This window comes from Strix aluco, chromosome 1, assembly GCF_031877795.1.
Source record: "Strix aluco isolate bStrAlu1 chromosome 1, bStrAlu1.hap1, whole genome shotgun sequence".
Taxonomy (NCBI): domain Eukaryota; kingdom Metazoa; phylum Chordata; class Aves; order Strigiformes; family Strigidae; genus Strix; species Strix aluco.
This window is the reverse complement of record NC_133931.1, coordinates 119,765,898-119,784,204: the sequence shown is the minus strand read 5'-3', so window position 1 is coordinate 119,784,204 and position 18,307 is coordinate 119,765,898. Positions and strand designations below refer to the sequence as shown.

Genomic DNA, 18,307 nt, shown 5'->3' with positions numbered 1-18,307 from the left:
ATCTACCCTGACACAATTCTATTAATCTTAGCTCTTCTGCCTCAAGGGCTAAATTTGACTTATAGTTCTATAATCCTCCCTTTATATTCTCACCAAGCTGTGATCATGACAACAACTAAGCAATTTTATTTGCCTACGTTTAAACCAACCCAATACAAGGCATCAGAAAACCTCATGTATTTCAAAAAGACAGGGAGAAGCACGAAAGCAAAGTTTGAAATAAACAGCAAAAGGAACAAAACTACAGCAAAAGGAGACCTGCAACACAGCCCTTTTCTTTAACTTTGGTCTCACTCTAATGAGAATGAAACTGGAAGCATTAAAAAAGAAAAGACCATTACTAAGAAAAAATTTCAGAATAAACACAGGATCAGAGACAACAATAAGGGCACAGAACAGTGACATGAGGAAAAGACAACAGCAAGCAGAAAGGACTGAAAAAGGCTGGAGACAAAGATGGGGGTAAACCCAGAAGCAAAGATGAAAAGATCAAAAATCCAGTTCTTTAATTACAGTCTATAAGAAATGATACAGACTAAGCAAAATGGTACATATTTCATTCTCTGCTTTAAGCCACTGACACAGGAAAGCAAGCTGTCATTTTAAACAATGTTAATCAGTATTTCAAGTTAAGAAACTTAGTACCACTACATAAGAAAATTCAGATATTCCACATCCATAAAACACTTTTTTTATTCCAGTACCTGGCTAGCCAACACACCTGTAAACTTTTTGCTCTCACAGATACTGAGACTGAACTCTAGCCTATTTCCCCACCCTATTCCATATTTACAAACCCTCACTGCAGAAATGCTGATCATCTTAAAGAGATAGTATCTAACAGCCAAACCAGAATAGGATTCAGAAACCACATTTCAAAGTCAAAACACTTCAGAGATGACAACTGAACAATCAGTATTACAGTACTGTAAAATATTTGATTGTAAAGAATAACCGTTTTTCAGAGCAGAAAAAGAAATCCAGAATTACCTTTTCACTACCTGCCAAGTCCACAAGGTAAAGTTTTCCACTTAGTTTCTGTTCTGTTTGAGTATTCTCTTGTTTTACATTAATAAGAAAAATACTATGACTTCGGGAGCTGTGTTCATTCATATCTATAATCCAAAATATATAAGTTGTCAAAAATATTTGTACAACTGAACTTAACAAAACAGTATCTTCCCACAGCAAAGCGACAGATCTAAAGGTAATGAAACTGTATAGAGCAGTCTGTCAATGACAATAAAACTAATAGTATCATTTAAGTGAATAACAAAGATCCAGCCTCCCTTGGGCTTCTATTAATACCACACAAGCTCACTAACAGATCTAATAGCCTGTCAGCTATGGATTTCACACATTTTATTTACTCCATTAGAACAGAAAGCACATCTACGTTCTGCTACCAGAACTTTTTGTGTGTGCGTGTAGATTTACAATGCATTACATTTTATCCTTTCATGAAAATTTGACCTAGATGGCTATATAACCTCTCACCCCTTTATGGTTTAAATACCTACTGCCCCCTCTGCTGTGAAACATGCAGAGTAAGCAAGACTTACTGAATTTAAAGAATTATTTTAATTCATTAACAAAATTTAAGCTGACTGCAATCTGAATGAGAACGTCTACCTATTTCTTTCCCCTTTTAACCACAAATCCCTCACAGGCCTAAAAGGACCATCTTAATGCCACAGAAGCAGCTCAACACAGAATAACATCCTTCTATCCAAATTTCTGTTACTTCTCTGTTACTTAGTCTGGTCCCCACTTCAGAACAGGAGCAACAAAGAAGTAGTGCAGGACCAAGTCATTCCTTAAAAGGAACATAATATTTTTATTTTTTGATCCTTAACCAAAGAAATGAGAAGAAAAATATTTTATTTTCTCAACAACTGTATATTCTTTCTTTTCCTGAATAAAGAACAGGAAAATTGTGAAACTTGTCCTCAAACTGGCTCTCAAAGATTTCTGACAGTCACTTCAGTTGATAAGAATTAAAGTATTATTTTGCATGCACCTCATCTTTCCCTATTTTATTTTACTTTATTTTTTTAAAAACCCTCTGTCACTTCCTAATCCTGCTTCTTGTAAGAATTCAGAGGCCTATGACATGGCTCCTTGCAACTCAGTTGCATGCCCCAGGCTAAAAAACCTGGGACACTGGGATACTGCTTAAATCTGCAGCATGTCTGAATATATATTCTGACCAGCTTTTCTTAGAATATGAAACAGAATGGCCAAACTGTAGATAAGCCACAGTGCCTTACTTACAGGTTATTTGAAACAAATTCCAGAAACTGGGACTTTTGACTATTTCTAATGAAGAACTACACCCTTTTCTCCAATGAAGAGAGATCCTCACTAATCACTTACTTTCTCCTTTCAATCCAAGCCTAAGTAACAACATCTAACAAGAAAGGAATTAAAATGCTTGTTTCTGAAAGACATGCTGAAACTGCTTATGCTAGACCCTTTCAAAAACCTGGATTATTTAACTCACTATTTTTGTCTTCCCTACTTTTTAAGGCATACCAGAAGCAAATCAGTAAAGCAATAAAAGAAGACAAAAGATAATACTTACTTGTAACTGCTACATGTCGGTTTGATTTTCCTTCATCTATAGTATCCATAACTTCTTCTGGACTACATACAAAACGCTCTGTGCAACCCTTTAAAAAAAGCAAAAAACCACCACACCAAGAAGCCAGAAGTAAATCATGCACACTAGAGGAGTGAAAGATGAAAACATACCAGACTGATTCTCACCTTTACATAGGGAACTCGGTTTTTGTCCTCATGAACAGAAAGATTGGTCTTTGAAACTGGAAGAGAAGAAGGTCTAAAGCTAAAGTATATACGGTTTCTTTGCAAACTGAACTAGCTCTGTACAACATATGTCCACGTAAAAGGTGTTATTTCTCAGCAACACTTTATAAAAAACTTAATATACATGAAACAACCACTACTGCAGCTTTAGTAATATTATATAGATTAGCTCCACGCTTTCTCATTTTGATGTACCCTTATAATGTACAGGTTATTAGCATACTGCATACCTATCTCAGTATTAAGATAAGGTTTTTGTGGGTTTGGGGTTTTTTTTATATCTCTCTCCAGAACAATTTTCTACCTTCAATATAATGAAAAGGCTTACCATCCAAAAGGTCCCTTATTTTATCCAAGTATATTTCAAAATATGACACCTAGAAATGGGAAGGGGAATAGAGATACAGCATCAGAAAGCAAAAATGCATTGCTTTTTTATCAGAACGATCCAACATGATCATCATGACCTCCTACATAATACCACATCTAGCTCAAGTCCTTAAGGCTGAGCTAAAATACACCTTTAAGAAGAAACTATTCTGATCAAAAGCTTCAAGCACTATCAGCACTGCCATAGGTTATCAGGATAGCTACCATCAATGTTTAATGGAAACAAGATTAAAGTGTTAACATATTTCTTTAACAAGTCGGTTACTTCAGAAATAACTCATGTTTAGATTTTCCAAGTTACAGGCATTTGAAACACATACAGAACATCCATTTAACCACAGACTACTTCCAGTTTTGATATAGATAAAAGAAGTAAAATGAAGAAAAGTTTACCTTAATATGAAACTCAAGATTCTCATCCATAGAGTAAATATAATTAAAAATATCTTGCACTATTCTTGGAATAATACCCATTCCATCTGGGTCGTGAAGCTTCCCCTTATTAGAAAAAGATACAGTAAATTGAAACATTTATACTGAATCCAATATCATAGACGGTATCCAAAGCCAAAACAGTTAACAGACAAATTAGTTTGAAAATGGTGATAGGCATCATGCACTTATTTCAGCTATAAAGGAAAGTCTTGACCATCCATTTAGACCCAGCATTTGCAAGCAGTGAAAAGAACAGCCTCAGAAATCTCCCAAACTACTAAAAGTGAATATGCACTATTAACAATATTCTTGTGTTTCTCATCCTGCTACTGAGGGCTAAAAAAAAAAAAAAATATACAGTAATTGCCATTTACAGTCCTAAAAAAACTATTTCAGGTATCAAAATATTGCATGGAAAGAAAATTAAAATTGCAAGATGGAAACAAGCAGACTATTGTGATGAAAGGAGATGACAGGGACACTTGGAAGAAAATAATTTTAAGATTTCTTACTTCCATCGTGTGTGTCTTTCCAGACGATGTTTGCCCATAAGCAAATATTGTACCATTGTATCCCTCAAGTACATCTAAAGAGAAAGAGTACTTTCATTAGGGTTCATTTCCTTTTTCTAAAGGAAAGTCAAATGAAATAGAATACACAGCAGTAAATTCTTAAAATGTTCAGCAAGTTAAATCATTCAATGTTTGGGAACTCTGTGCTAGAGTTGGCGGGGGGGGGGCGGCGGGAAGGAGAGTGTTCCTCCCTACCCCTTTTAATGCATTAAGTCATCATCAACTGTGTTTTAGAACTTCACTGTATTAGAAGCATCTATTCCTTCAACCAGAAAAATCAGGACTTCAGTCAGGAACAAAAAAGAAATCAATACAACTGCTAGGTTGAACAGATAGCTGTTGATAACTCAGAAGAAGATATCCATACACAAGAACGCTGTAGAATTTTCTGCCTTCAGGAAAGTTTAATTGTCCAATTGTGAAGCAAACAGGCTATGCCACAAGTTTCAAGTATCTTACTCTTTGGCCATAAGATTCTCTTTCAAATTATGACTGAATCAACCCAAAGTTTTAGATTGAGGGGTGAGGGGCTGGTGGGTTGGTTTGTTTACAAGTCAGTTACTGTAGAATCATATCCTGCAAGCAAACTTTTGTTTTCCAAAAACAAGCATGAGATGCTCCAAATGGGAAAGGCTTTGCCACCCCACCATACCCTAATCCATTTGCACCGCTACCAGAGCTCATTTGCCACCTGATGTAGCACAGCCTAGAAATGCCACACAGAGAAACAGAGATCAGAGTTTTAGATGGAGGAAGGGGGCAGCATTACAATTCTTAGTTAACTCTAGCTTTTAAGGAGAAAACTTCTGATCTAATCCAGATTACTATTTAAATCATGAAAGGGTTAAATACTTGCAGTAGCATGGATTTCCCACAGCCATTCACTTTTCTAATGATCAAAAAAATCCTGTATTTTACCCAATCTTGTCACTAATAGTTAACATTTCAGGGGTTTCTGACAAGTCTTCATTAAAGTTGTTTCATTTAGAACTTATTATTGATCTCCTCAAGAAATTAATCAATTTTATTTTCAGGAAACTACCTAATTGCTTACTACAACAACTTAGTGTGGTATAACCTTCTTTGTGATAAGACTTGATTTTCTGAAGTTACTAGGCCAATTTTGACAATTCAGGTTTGGAGAAACTGTATACCCTGATATGCATAGTGGTAACTCACATTTAAACTTTTAATTGTGAAGCTAAAGATCACATTCAAAAATATACTCCTTAAACTGTGTATTAAGCAAACAAGCTTAGAAAACAACCTACAACATACACATGATTTCACAGGTTCCCTTTCCTCTTAAACTCCTCCAAACAAACTAACGTATAATGTTTTCACCAATAAATTTGAAGGGGGGGGTACCCAAACCTATTCATAAGAGTTATTTTGATTAATTTCTGACAAATTGTTTTAAACAATCTTTTGTAGAGAATTGCAAGAAAACCAAAACATGACAGGTAAATGTTTTCAAATGTTATAATTGACCGAAACAGCAGGTTAAGCATTGACATTATTTATCAGCTGAACTACAGGATGATTTTACACTGCTATAATCCATGTTGGCTCATATCAAACATTCAGAAAGTAAAAGGGAGCAATAGAAGTATCACTTTTCAACATGGAAATCCACACAAATATGAGACACTTCCTTGCGCTTCAAGTTGCTGTTCCACCTTACCTTTGACAATCTTCTTGGCACAATCATTGTATACTTGTTCCTGTGATGTGTTTGACTGGAATACACGGTCAAATATATATGGCTTGGACTGGGAAAAAAAAGACACAGAAGAGCTATTAAAAAAAAACCAGACACTGGAAGCAGAACCAGAAGGTGTTTGCTCATACAGAAGTAGTTTATACTGTCTCAGCCCAATCTTTTGGGTTTTTTAAGCATTTGAAGACTGCAGCAAGGAAATCAGCTTATATAGTGTTGCCTAAATCTTCACATTCTTACCTACAAGTAAGGCCTTGAATTAAATATATTTGGCTTCAAAGTATACTCTAAATAATTCTCCAAAACTACTCTGCCACAAGACCTCGATTCACTTGATTTACAACGCAAACCAATGCCTAGTCTGTACACCTGAAAATCCCTTATTCTCTTCTGCTCTGGTAGTTGGTTTATTCTGGTAGACCCAAATTATGAAAAACAGCTTACACCACATCACACGCAGTATGTGTCTTTGCAACATTTGTGAAAAACCTCCAATCAAAAAGAAACATTCAGATCACCTACAGTCAGCACAAGAACTATTTCCCCATATATTATATCCTTAAATAAAGCTCCATAAGTCGAAAGAAGAGGCCACTTTGGAGGAATGGAACCTTTCACAGAAGACTCATTTTGGAAGACACTACAGGAAGCTCTGACATAGCTTTTTGAAAGTAATGTTGGATTTTTGCTTTGTTTTAAAGACATTGTCATAATACGGTTCTAAGCAGCTGACTATCAATCAGGATATGAACTATTATGCTCATTTTACGAAGTTTAAATTTTTGTAGCATTTTCAGAGCTTGATTTAGTAGTAGCGAAGCAGGTAGGCAAGGTTTGCAAGTGACCTGGGTCAGTTACCATTGCTAAACTCACTGCAACTGTCAAGTGCTCCATTTTGTCTAAGTTTAATTCATTATCATCCTCCCCCAAGGATATTCTGGAACTGCCTCCCTGACAAAGAAACAAGTATAGCTTCCGACTTTCACCCACCCACCACATTCCCTTAGCCAGCCTGACCTTCCATTTGTCTTTTAGTAACGTCTAGCATAACACAAAACAAAGCTTTTTAGATTCAACACATATCTATCTGCTGAGAGGGCTTGAATTCTGGTGGATGAGCTTCCTCTTGGAAAAAATAATTACAGCGTTCACTGTGTAAACACACTCAAGAAACCACAAGACTCAGTAGGTAGAAACTATCCCTAAGGTGCTGAAGTTTTTCAGAATTCTTGTTTCACAGCAGGGAGATTGCAAGTCTTCTCGATTAGTCATTTTAGCTTCAAATACACCTCAAATGCCTATGTTCTACAGGTACAACTGTACCAGAAGTCAAACAAGTAGTAAGTTCAAGTAACCCTGAGGGAAGAAAATGAAGACTGAGAACACGTAACATAAAAAGGTAAGTCACTGTAGAAAAGGTAACACTAGCTGTAAGTTTTCTTTCTCACTAGCAGGTGTAGTTTCAAGAAGCCTCCAACTTCACAAATATCCATCAGCCACACTGCAAGTCATCTACATCACAAAACGTTAATCAGATAATGCATATTGTTATATATGCATATGTATATACATATTTTACATATAAACAATGAATGCATATTTATATGCACTGAAATAACACCATTTTGGAGGATACTTACCACTACAAATATGTAGTGACAAAAGCGATAGTGTCCAATGTCACTGCAAGCAACCTGTGCAGCATTAGCAATTTGTGTGTTTGTACTTGGAAGATTTAAACTCTTCTCCAAATTATTGCTCCAGAAAACATATAGAGGACAATTAATCCAATTAAATTGATTTTAGAAGAATTAGGGAAAGTTCCTAGATACGATCTTCTGACAGTCTATGTAACAACTGTAATTTTACAATAGTAAAAATACTATTTCTCTCAAATCCCAACTTATCTGATCTTTGCTGTTCCCAATAGAACATGACAACTATGAGAACAGAAGTGCATTAAAATGCAAATGATATTTTGCATAGTATATGTGTTTGAACACATACTTTATTGTGTTTATATATAACTACAGAATATACTACGGAACACTGTCCTGCATGGTATTCTTATCTCTAAACTGGAGAGACATGGATTTGATGGATGGACCACTCAGTGATCAAGGAGTTGGCTGGATGGTCAAACTCACAGAGTTGTAGTCAACGGCTCGATGTCCAAACGGAGACCAGTGACAAGTGGCGTTCCTCAGGGGTCGGTGTTGGGACTGGCGCTGTTTGACATCTTTGTCGGCAACATGGACAGTGGGATTGAGTGCACCCTCAGCAAGTTTGCTGATGACACCAAGCTGTGTGGTTTGGTCGACACGGTGGAGGGAAGGGATGCCATCCAGAGGGACCTGGACAGCCTTGAGAGGTGGGCCCGTGCAAACCTCATGGGGTTCAACAATGCCAAGTGCAAGGTCCTGCACATGGGTCAGGGCAATCCCAAGCACAAATACAGGCTGGGCAAAGAGTGGATTGAGAGCAGCCCCGCAGACAAGGATTCGGGAGTATTAGCAGATGGGAAACTGACTGTGAGCCAGCAACATGCGCTTGTAACCCAGAAAGTCAACTGCATCCTGGGCTGCATCAAGAGAAGCATGCAGGTCGAGGGAGGTGATTCTTCCCCTCTACTCCGCTCTCATGAGACCCTACCTGGAGTTCTGTGTCCAGCTCTGAGGCCCCCACAATAAGGACACGGACCTGCTCAAGCAGGTCCAGAGGAGACCATGAAGATGAGGGGGCTGGAGCACCTCCCCTATGAGAACAGGCTGAGAGAGTTGGAGTTGTTAAGCCTGGAGAAGAGAAGGCTCTGAAGAGACCTGATAGCAGCCTTCCAGTACTTAAAGGGGGCCTACAGGAAAGATGGGGAGTGACTCTTTGTCAGGGAGCATAGTGATAAGATGAGGGGTAACAGTTTTAAACTGGAAAAGGGTAGGTTTAGATTAGATGTAAGGAAGGAATTCTTTACTGTGAGGGTGGTGAGACACTGGAACAGGTTCCCAGAGAGGTTGTGGCTGCCCCCTCCCTGGAAGTTTTCAAGGCCAGGCTGGACAGGGCTTTGAGCAACCTGGTATAGTGGAAGGTGTCCCTGCCCATGGCAGGACCTAGATGGTCTTTAGGGGCCCTTCCAACCCAAACCATTCTATTAATATTTCTGATGCCAAATTCTATGAATATTTTTGATGCCAAATAGCAGATCTTTTATTTACGTTAAAAATCCAACTTTTTTAAAAAAAAGTAACAGGCTTAGTTTCCGGTACAGGAAGATACCTTGTTTAGAAAGAATTTTGTAGGCACAACCTGCACTAGTCTGCAATCATCCTGCAATCTACAGATATTTGCAGCAGGTTCTGAAAAAGCTTTCCTTCTCTAAATTTTTAAACAGCGTTTAGAAGGGTTTGGGTTTTTTTAAATTCTTCTTTTTAATTCTCTTTAATTCTTCAGTCAAGCAAAGGTTGACTGAATTGAACTATTCTTCTTTATCTGTGTTAAAGGAAAATTATTTTTACTAATTTGAGAGTAGTCCATTGACACGTAATACTTTTAGGCTATCTACTCTCTATTTGCCATTTAAATGCCTTCATAAGAGAACAGAGCCAAATTACAGTATCTCATACAACTACAGTCTCTTTTGTTTTACAAAATGTTAATATAAAGAATAACTTGTATGATGAATGTCATGGACTAGTAGGAACAGAAAACCAAGCTGCAAGGACTTCACTTGGGCATAACACCTTTAATTGATCTTGTTTATTTATACAGTGAAAGCTGCTAGGCACATGACAAATTCCAATTTCCCCTCAAGTTAGCAACTGCTATCAACATACCCACAAAATTTAATAATTCTGGCCAAAAGAATCCTCACAAGGGTCCTGTTTACACCTCATCACTTCCCCATCCCTTGCAAGTGAAAAGTGGAGTATTTGTTTACATGTCCTCAGTATTATATGTTTCTAGATGAAGCCTCAATACAATTTCAAAGCACTCAAAAATCCAGTTACAGATTTCCCTCCCCTCCCAGGTCACAGTACATTTATCACACCTATGAAAACCCACATTAGAGGCATGTCTCTGCTCCACCATCACTGAATCAATATCTAACCAAGTAGATTCAGCCAAGCAGGTTCCAGGATAATTATGGTTTTTCAAAAAAATACAAGTTACTCCCACTCAGTATGGTTTCACATCTTTGTCATCTGCAATGCTGTGTCTTATCACTTCTCTTTACAGTCTTTCTGCTGTAAACAACGCTAAAACAGTATTACACAGATTACCCTGCCCTAGAAATCCTCCTCATTACCTTTAAGAGATTAATCAAGAAAGATTAAAGTGTCAGATATTTTTTCTATACCAGATGCCTTTTCTTCCCCAAGTAGTAAACAATCAGATATTATGATGAACTGAGAACACAAGAGATCCAAGCAACATTACCACATGGTGTCCATAACAGTGGTAGCAGCAGTGTCACTACTGTGATACGATGCTTTTACATACTCCAGAAATTTTCAGCAAGTGTTGCTCAAATCCTAATAAAAATTTAACACATACAACCTATAAGCAACACATAAAATATCAAGCAAACAAGCAGAGCTTCTGACTTGCTCTCTCCAAATACAGAGAATTCAACATTTACATTCGCTCCCTGCCCAGCACTTGTTCTGTCACGACACCTTCTGACACGTTCTGTCACACGACAACTTCAGCTCCTGTAGTTACCTGTACTGAAGGGATGTGGTCCCACAGCAAGAACTTTGCAAGCACTCTCATAGCCTGCAAAAAGGACATCTGCCAATGTGATTTAGCAGTACTTAAACTGAATCTTAATAAAGGGTTCACGTTCAAGTACACAATTCTGCAGTTAATTTGAAGATTAGTTTCCCCACTATCCTTATATAAACAGATGCTCAACCCAGCTAAATTATACAATATTTGGAGCATGCATGAGTTTCTTCAGAAGTTAAGTTTTGTCAGTACCTTCAATGAGGACCACGCAAAAGTCTGTGATAACAACTAGACCGAAATCTTACAAGTCTGAGAAATACTTAATGTTATCTCCACAGAAATAATTTTTTAAAAAATTTTTTACCACTGTAACTTTCCATAAAGTATAAAACTGGTTATTCTTAAGATTACCTGAGTTAACCTTATTTTTCATGCATTAGTATCTGAAGCAAAGTCAGTAGTGAAAATTTACTTGAAAAATCAGTAGCATGTTTTTCTACACAACATACCCAGATGCTCGTCACTGTTTTTTGCTGGAATGAACTGTTAAAACAATGTTATACCCACCCATGGTTAGCTTATTCTTGGCAAGAAATTGAAGTAAGGAGCTTACCTTCCCTTTAAGTTCTGCATCTTTACTAAAGAACATTCTTCCCATCAACACAAAATACACTAAAAGAAAAATCCAGCACTGAATAATTTCTGGAAAGTGTGATGTCAAATACCTGACTCAGTTCTTCCTATTACTAAAGTAGGGTATTGCTGCTTTGACACACCTAACGGAGTCCAACATTGCAAATGAGTGAAAAGGCACTCTTCCCAATTAGTAGTTTATTTTTAGGATAAGCAAAAAGGATTTTCTTCTTGTCTTAGCTCTATGCATACAAAACTGCAGCTGATACAGAACAGTTAATTGATCTCAGCTCTTTCTGCTCTGTTTTTCTTAATTCTGTGCAAATACTGCAACTCAAGTATCAACCTTTACAGAAGTTATTTACTGTTAAAGGACTAAACCATGTAATCTTATTTTAAAAAATTGTGACTAGAAACTCAATTTCCAGCATGAAAACAGAGAGGAATTTTGGAACAAGAGTTTCAGCCAGGCTATGCTTTAGTAAAAAGTCTCTTCTAAAAAGAAAAACAAGCACTGCTGGCACAAAAATGGTCATTCAACTTCAGAAAAAAAACAAACAGGAGATAAGTGAGATGCTGTACCACTTCTAAGCAAGTGGTACAGCAGCCAGAATATAGCTCTCCCTTTAGAGGTTACTGCAAGTTAGAATATTTGCCTTCTTTTAAATCATACCAGTATCATCTAAAAAACCACCTCTGTTATCCACCTTTTCACGGAATGAAGTTAAAAAAATAATTAGAGAGTAACACTGAAAGAATATGACTGTTTCAGCTACAGATTGCAATTTTCAATTCACATTTAAAGTTGCACCGTAGACATGGAGCATTTTTATTCGTGTGTTTCTAATTAAACAGTGTTTTCCTTTACATTAGCAAATAATAAAAAAAAGTTGTTTTAAGAATGCACCTTGCTTCTTCCATTTATACAGTCTGGCACAGTCTTTCTTTCAGCAATGCACACAAATTACATTTTCCTTTTGAATAATCTGCTGCCAAAAGCTGCAGTAGTAGCAAGGGATCTTTATTAACGTGATTCAAACTTAACTTAAACCTAGCCTTGCTCTCATTTACTATCCAATACTAGTTTAAAAGGTAATGAAAAAGAAAGCTAGATGTCTCAAGTTCTTTCCAGGATCACAGGGGTTACATTTCGCATACAAAAGAAAAAAAAAAGTACTCTAAACAAATATGAAAATACAGGCAGGTAGCCATGATTCATTCTTAAAAGCCACAGAAATAAGGAACATACTATGATCATTATAGAAACATTTGGACGACAGAGGGGTGCTGCCCATTTGCCTGAATGCCTATAACCCCTCACCACTTCAGCTATTTGATGTTCTGTTTTCAGTTTAGACTTCAGTCCAAAATACTCAAGAGTGCCACTGTATTCAGTAGTCTATCTTATCTTTTGGACAGTTTTGAGATGAGCAAGACTAGGTATAGAAATGTTTTTTAAAAAGAGGTATAGATATGTTATGCAGAACTATAAAGCTACTCAGTTGCAAGCAGTTTTATATTTGAAAAAATAAAGGACATAATCATACATATTAGAAGCTTGTTATTTTCCCCTGTTTCATCTTACTCAAAAGCTTGAGATCCATGAGAAAATTGCTATCAATTTTGTGTATAGGTACATTTATGATGTTTAACATAAAAGCCATATACTCCTAACAAATCACCCTATTATCTGTTTTAACAAAACCCTCACATTTAAGTAACAGGAAGAGCCATTAGAAAAAAAATATTTAACAAAATATTAAAATAGAAAGAAGCTACCTTTAATAATTTAAAAGCTCTTTACTAGTTAAAAAAGGTTTCATCCTGTGGAAGGACTTTTTCTAAGTCTGCTCTTTAAAAGAGACCAACACCATACGTCCCCTCGCATTGCTGTTACACACTAGCTACAATTAGAACAAGTATTTTATCTAACACAAATCAAAACAACTCACTTGTCCAGAAAGACAACCATGCCAGTAATTACATAGGAGCTAGGAAGAGAAAGGTGGATAGATAGCTCAGAGATGACAGGGGAGTAAAGGAAGGAGGAGGGTTTGGTTATAGTCACTGATTTCCCTCCCCACCCTCCTCCGCAGAGGAGTCAAATCTGCAGACTGGTATAAGCTCTGCTTCCACTGTCTCCTAGTTTTCACCTCCTATCTACCATTACAGGCAACTCCCCAGTATTATTAAAGAAGACTTCACTGTTTCAGCACAGACCCAGGCAAACACAGAAGGTGCAAGTCCTTCTGACAGCTGAGGAAAGCAGCTATAAAAAAAATAAAAGTGGCTCAATTACTGTCCAACAGGCAGCCAGTATGACATGTAGCAATAAAGACAGAAATCAAACAACTGAAAGTAACCAAACACACAGTTTATTGAGGATGTTTTCAGAAACTGTTTCATGAGAAAGACTATTTTTGTTACTATCCTTCCTTGGGAAATTCTACAACACACACAAAAGGTGGCTGGCTACAGCCTCAAGTTGGAAGGTTCGCAACTTTTAACAAGCTGAGTTTATACCATCACAAATAAAAAAACAAGCCACAAGCTAAAGTAATTGTCTCAGCGGTTTTAGAGAACTAAGCCATAACTTTGAGAACATCGATCTTGTCATACATCCCACATTATAAAAGAAAAAAAAAAAAAATCACAGAACAAAAATCCTTTATTAAGATTTTGTGAAACAGAACTCAAATGCTGTCACTGTTACCCAATCTAATAATTGGGGGGGGCATTTTTCCCCAAAGTCAGACACAGCAAGTCCCAGACCTAGGACCACTGACAGATTTTTTTGTTGTCATTTTTACCAATGCAGAAAACACCAAGTACAGTGGTAACACTAAATATTAACCCCAAGCAGAAAGCCCACATGATCCCTCAGGAGCATGCCATCAGACTGTTCTACTCAGATACAGTACTGCTTCAGCCCAATTTCCAATTTAGGTATTTTTAAAGCATACTTCAAGAGTACTTAAACAATGCAAGTTTTCTGTTCTCTTCAGAATAGAACTACTGAAAGAACATGTGGAAAATATATTTCTTTAAAGTCAGAAATCATCAAGGTTTCTAAACTTAATTGTAGATTTTGAACAGAATATGTAGTGTCACAATGAATGGGTGTTCACTGATGGAAGTGAGATAATTTGTTCTAGTTAAGTTTTCCATTTTCCAGCCTTGGTTCCGTACACTGAGGAATTTACCTGTACAACCTCAGGAAGAAGAGATGTACTCCAAGATACTAGCTTGCCAGCTGAAATATGCCCAAATTACCTCATTTCACAAGCATGCTATCGTTCTTGTAGCTCCCGACTCATGGAATTCCGTATTTTATTGACAAATTCAGTTGAATATTAACAGACTAGAGCACTAATATTTAGTAAGAGACTAGAGCACTAGTATTTAGTAAGTCATACTAAAAAAAGTATTTTCTTAAATCACCTCCTTCAACTACAGATACTGTGCGAAAAAGCTATTACTGATGGCCTTGAGAAACAGAATATAAAAACGAAAATTTGAAGACAGATAACTGACATCTAAGTTACTTTAATGGAGGACCATCACTGTCCCTAGAGAAAAAAGTATTTATATGAAAACAAACTAAAAGTTAGCAAAAATAAAACAAACATTGCAAATAAAGTGTGTTTGCACAATACCAACCAAACCAGGCAATAAACTACTGTACTTTAATTTTATATTCCAGTTCCACTTCGTAGCTAAATATAACACCGAACAAAAAGGAAAGCATTATCTTTTCCCCGGTAACATCCACGTTGTTTTATAACAGGCCTCATACTCTGCAAAGTGACTTTAGTTAAAATGCATTTACAAACGTGTAATAAGCCAAACAGTCTGTTTATGATGATTTTTAAAAAAAAGTTATTGGCCGAATACTTATTTACACATCACAAGCACCAATGAACCAGAGCCTGCGCTGTTTGTTGTTCTGCATTTTCTTCCCAAAAAACTCTCTGTAGACAATTAACTTCCATGGTAGGTCCAACGCATGCATTTTGAGCACGTATTTAGCGGTCAAACTCTTCACGGTCGCCAAAACCAAGGACAGCCTAGCCGAGGGACACACCGCAGGACTCGCCTGCTATTATCCACCTCGTCATTCACGCGTTTTCCGCGGACACACTGAAGCGTGCCCTGTGGCTCGGGCTCGGCAAGCAAACCTGACGCTACGCCCCAAGTCGCAAGCCTTTCGCCGGAGCCTTTGTCAAAGGGTTCCTGACCTGCTGGCACCGACGAGTCCCACAGCCCAATGCCCACTGCTCGGGGACGTCTGCCCCCACCAGCTCTCCGCTCTTTGCCCGACCATGCCCACAGACAGACCAGCCAGCCCCGTCCACAGCTCTGCCGGCTCTCCTCCCCTTCCCCCCGCACCCCAAAAAGGCCACCCCCCTCTTCCCGAGGCGTCCCCGCCCGTGGGCGCTCCCGAGCGCCTCAGCCCTGCCCTCTCCCCTCACACCGCGCCCATCCCGCCGTGTCTGACCCCGCCGACCCCCGACACCCCCTCCCCCCCGGCGCTTCTCCCGCCTTTCCCGTCTGGGGCGGCCCCTCACCGCGATGACGACGGTGTCTTCGCCCTGAAACTTGGCGATGTACTTGTCACCACGGGTCACTTCGGACTCGTTGAGGGGCCTGAAGCGACACATCACTTTGATGTTACACTCCGCCGGGTCCGCCATCTTAGGCCAACACCGCCTCCGGGGCGCTCAGCTCCGTCGCCGCCCGCTGCCGCCTGTGCACCGCCCACGCCGGGGGTCTCGCAAGCCGCCGTTGCCGCCGCTGCCGGGAAGCCTGCGCCCGCCCAAGCAGAAGAGAAAAGGGAAGGGCTCCTTCCTGGCCGCCGCCGCCGCCTCCCGCTCTCACTTCCTCCCCAATATGGCAGCCATGGCGGCGCCTACAGCCGGCAAGGCCCGGCCCTCCGTCGCCGGGCAGAGGCGGTGCCAGCGGCGGGGCGGGGCGGGTTACGTCACCCTCCGCAGCGCCCAGCCACGCCCCCTCGGCTGGGACCTGCCGCGCCGGCGCGCCGATGCCCGCCCAGCCCGGCCCGGCCCCGCTGGGGCTTTACGGCGCAGGCGCGAGGCGGTGGCGGGGGTGGAGGGGCAGCTGCCACTCGCGCGTTCGACGCCCGTGGGACTGCCGCGAGCCGGGGGGCGGGGCTCAAGGGGGCGGGGCTCCCGAGGGTGGGAGGAAAGCGCGACGCTAGGGGGGCGCCGCCCACCTTCCCGCCGCCGCATCGGGCGCAGCCTCCCCGCTCCCCCTCAGTGGGGTTTGCAGCCGCTCGGCCGGGGTTAACCTCGGCCGAGGTGCTGCACGGAGGGGTGAGACCTCTCCCCGCCGCCATGGCGGGGGGTGTCGAGTACCGCGTTACCCCTGGGGGGGGCGAGGACCCCCCGCCTCCGGCCGGCGGCCGCGGCCCCGCGCGCGGGCTCCGCTAACGGCCGCGGTGGCAGTGAGGGGCCTCGCGACAGGGCCCTCGACAGGCGCGCGCCCGAGCGGGGCAGTTCTACTTAGAGCCGAGTTTTGTCAGTGCGCTTGAGAGGCCGGGTGTGAAGTAAAGGCTTAAAGCAGCGATCGAGAGAGAATCCTCCCGTATTTCTTTTTGTTTGGTTGGGGTTTTTTTAATTCCTTGCTCAGAGAGTTAGGGAAAAAAAACCCACTTCCATAAGGTGTTTGCAGATGTCAGGGAAGTGTCCGTATTTTCTCAAAGGGCCCACGAACCTTGCTGCTCGCGTGTCTTCCAGAGCAGGGGAGCAGACGGTGTTCTCTGGGCGAGTGGAGACCAGGGCGCACCGCAGCGCACAGCTTGTGGTGTCACCCCCGTGTCACGGTGTCTCTCCCCACCTTTTCATCCCAATTTAAAAAAAGTGACCGCACTGTATTTTTCTTTAAGGCTTAGTTTATTGCAAGTTTTAGTTATTTATTACAGGGAGCTCTAATGCTAGTCAAATCAAAACTTACAGACCGCATCTAGATAAAAAAACGTCAGGTAAGCTGTTCTAAGCAGAGATTCTCAAGAGTCTCATGCGTTTACAACTTTACCTCTTACATCCAGGTATGAGCTTTCAAACTGGGACAAAGTACAAACTCGCAGCTTGGCTAAGTTAAGTCTGTTTCCTGACAGAAATCATGATTTGTACTGGAAATTTTTCAAATAGCCTTGAAGTTAATAATAAAAAAAAAGAGGGAGCCTTTCTCTTAAATTAGTATTTTAGTAGGCCAGAATGACTCAGAATAGCAATGTCCTTCCCTTAAAAGTACTCTCTTTTTTCGTTAAAAAAGGGAAAAGATTATGAATTTTAACAGGGACCATCTGAAATCAAGCATCCTCCATTTTCAAGACCCTTCTCAGTTTAGGGATTTCAGTGGTGTGTTTTCACTTAGGACAGGTGTTCAAGGTTAACACTGCTTCAAAACTACTTCACATTACAGAATTACCTTATAATCTAGTTTCATCTACAGCTTCTTTTCACACAGTAATACAAAAAATATTTTTGTGCCCAGTTTATCTTATGAGGTAAGCTATGTCTTCTAAATTGAGTTCATGTTGTAACAAGTTTATTTTTCCGCTGCGATTAAAAATTCTGCAGGACTATGCTGTCTTATCCAGGGCAGCAACAATTACACCTCCCCACCTATCAGTAATGTGGAAATAGTTGTCTGGCAGAGCCAAGATACACAGTCTTTAGGAGGTGCAGTGCTCCTCCACAACATCTAGCACATAATATATATAGACACTTGTCTACAGTTCTGTTTGTGTTTTCAATAAAATGTTTTAAACATAGTTGTTACTAGCTTTTAAGTGTCAGAAAGCCTGGTTTTGTTGATTTTTATCAACAAAATGTTAGAAATTATTAATTCGTATCGCCATCAGCAAGATATATTAATGCATCTAACTCAACTATTTCTGGAATTATTCACATGCTTATGGCTAGGAATGTTCTTATACAGCTGCTAGATTTGGTTCCTCAGATTTCCTATGATAGGAGGTTAT

The 18,307-nt window shown here is 39.9% G+C and overlaps 1 protein-coding gene across 3 annotated transcripts in view; it reads right to left on the bottom strand.

Annotated features, from left to right (window-relative positions):
* KIF5B (kinesin family member 5B) overlaps positions 1-16,247 on the bottom strand; it is a 40,462-nt gene extending 24,215 nt beyond the window's left edge. Inside the window, exons 1-8 of one of the 3 annotated variants that reach the window (XR_012624170.1) lie at positions 15,870-16,247; positions 5,911-5,998; positions 4,167-4,240; positions 3,613-3,717; positions 3,158-3,206; positions 2,770-2,825; positions 2,585-2,672; positions 991-1,115 (exon numbers count right to left, since the gene is read on the bottom strand). Coding sequence is in view for 2 of the 3 variants with exons in the window: in XM_074832756.1 (XP_074688857.1) it covers positions 991-1,115; positions 2,585-2,672; positions 2,770-2,825; positions 3,158-3,206; positions 3,613-3,717; positions 4,167-4,240; positions 5,911-5,998; positions 15,870-15,995 (711 nt within the window). In the remaining variant the exon portion in view is untranslated. The remainder of the gene's footprint in view (positions 1-990; positions 1,116-2,584; positions 2,673-2,769; positions 2,826-3,157; positions 3,207-3,612; positions 3,718-4,166; positions 4,241-5,910; positions 5,999-15,869) is intronic. The other 2 variants (XM_074832756.1, XM_074832747.1) reach the window with 2 other exon arrangements.
* Positions 16,248-18,307: the final 2,060 nt, after the last annotated feature.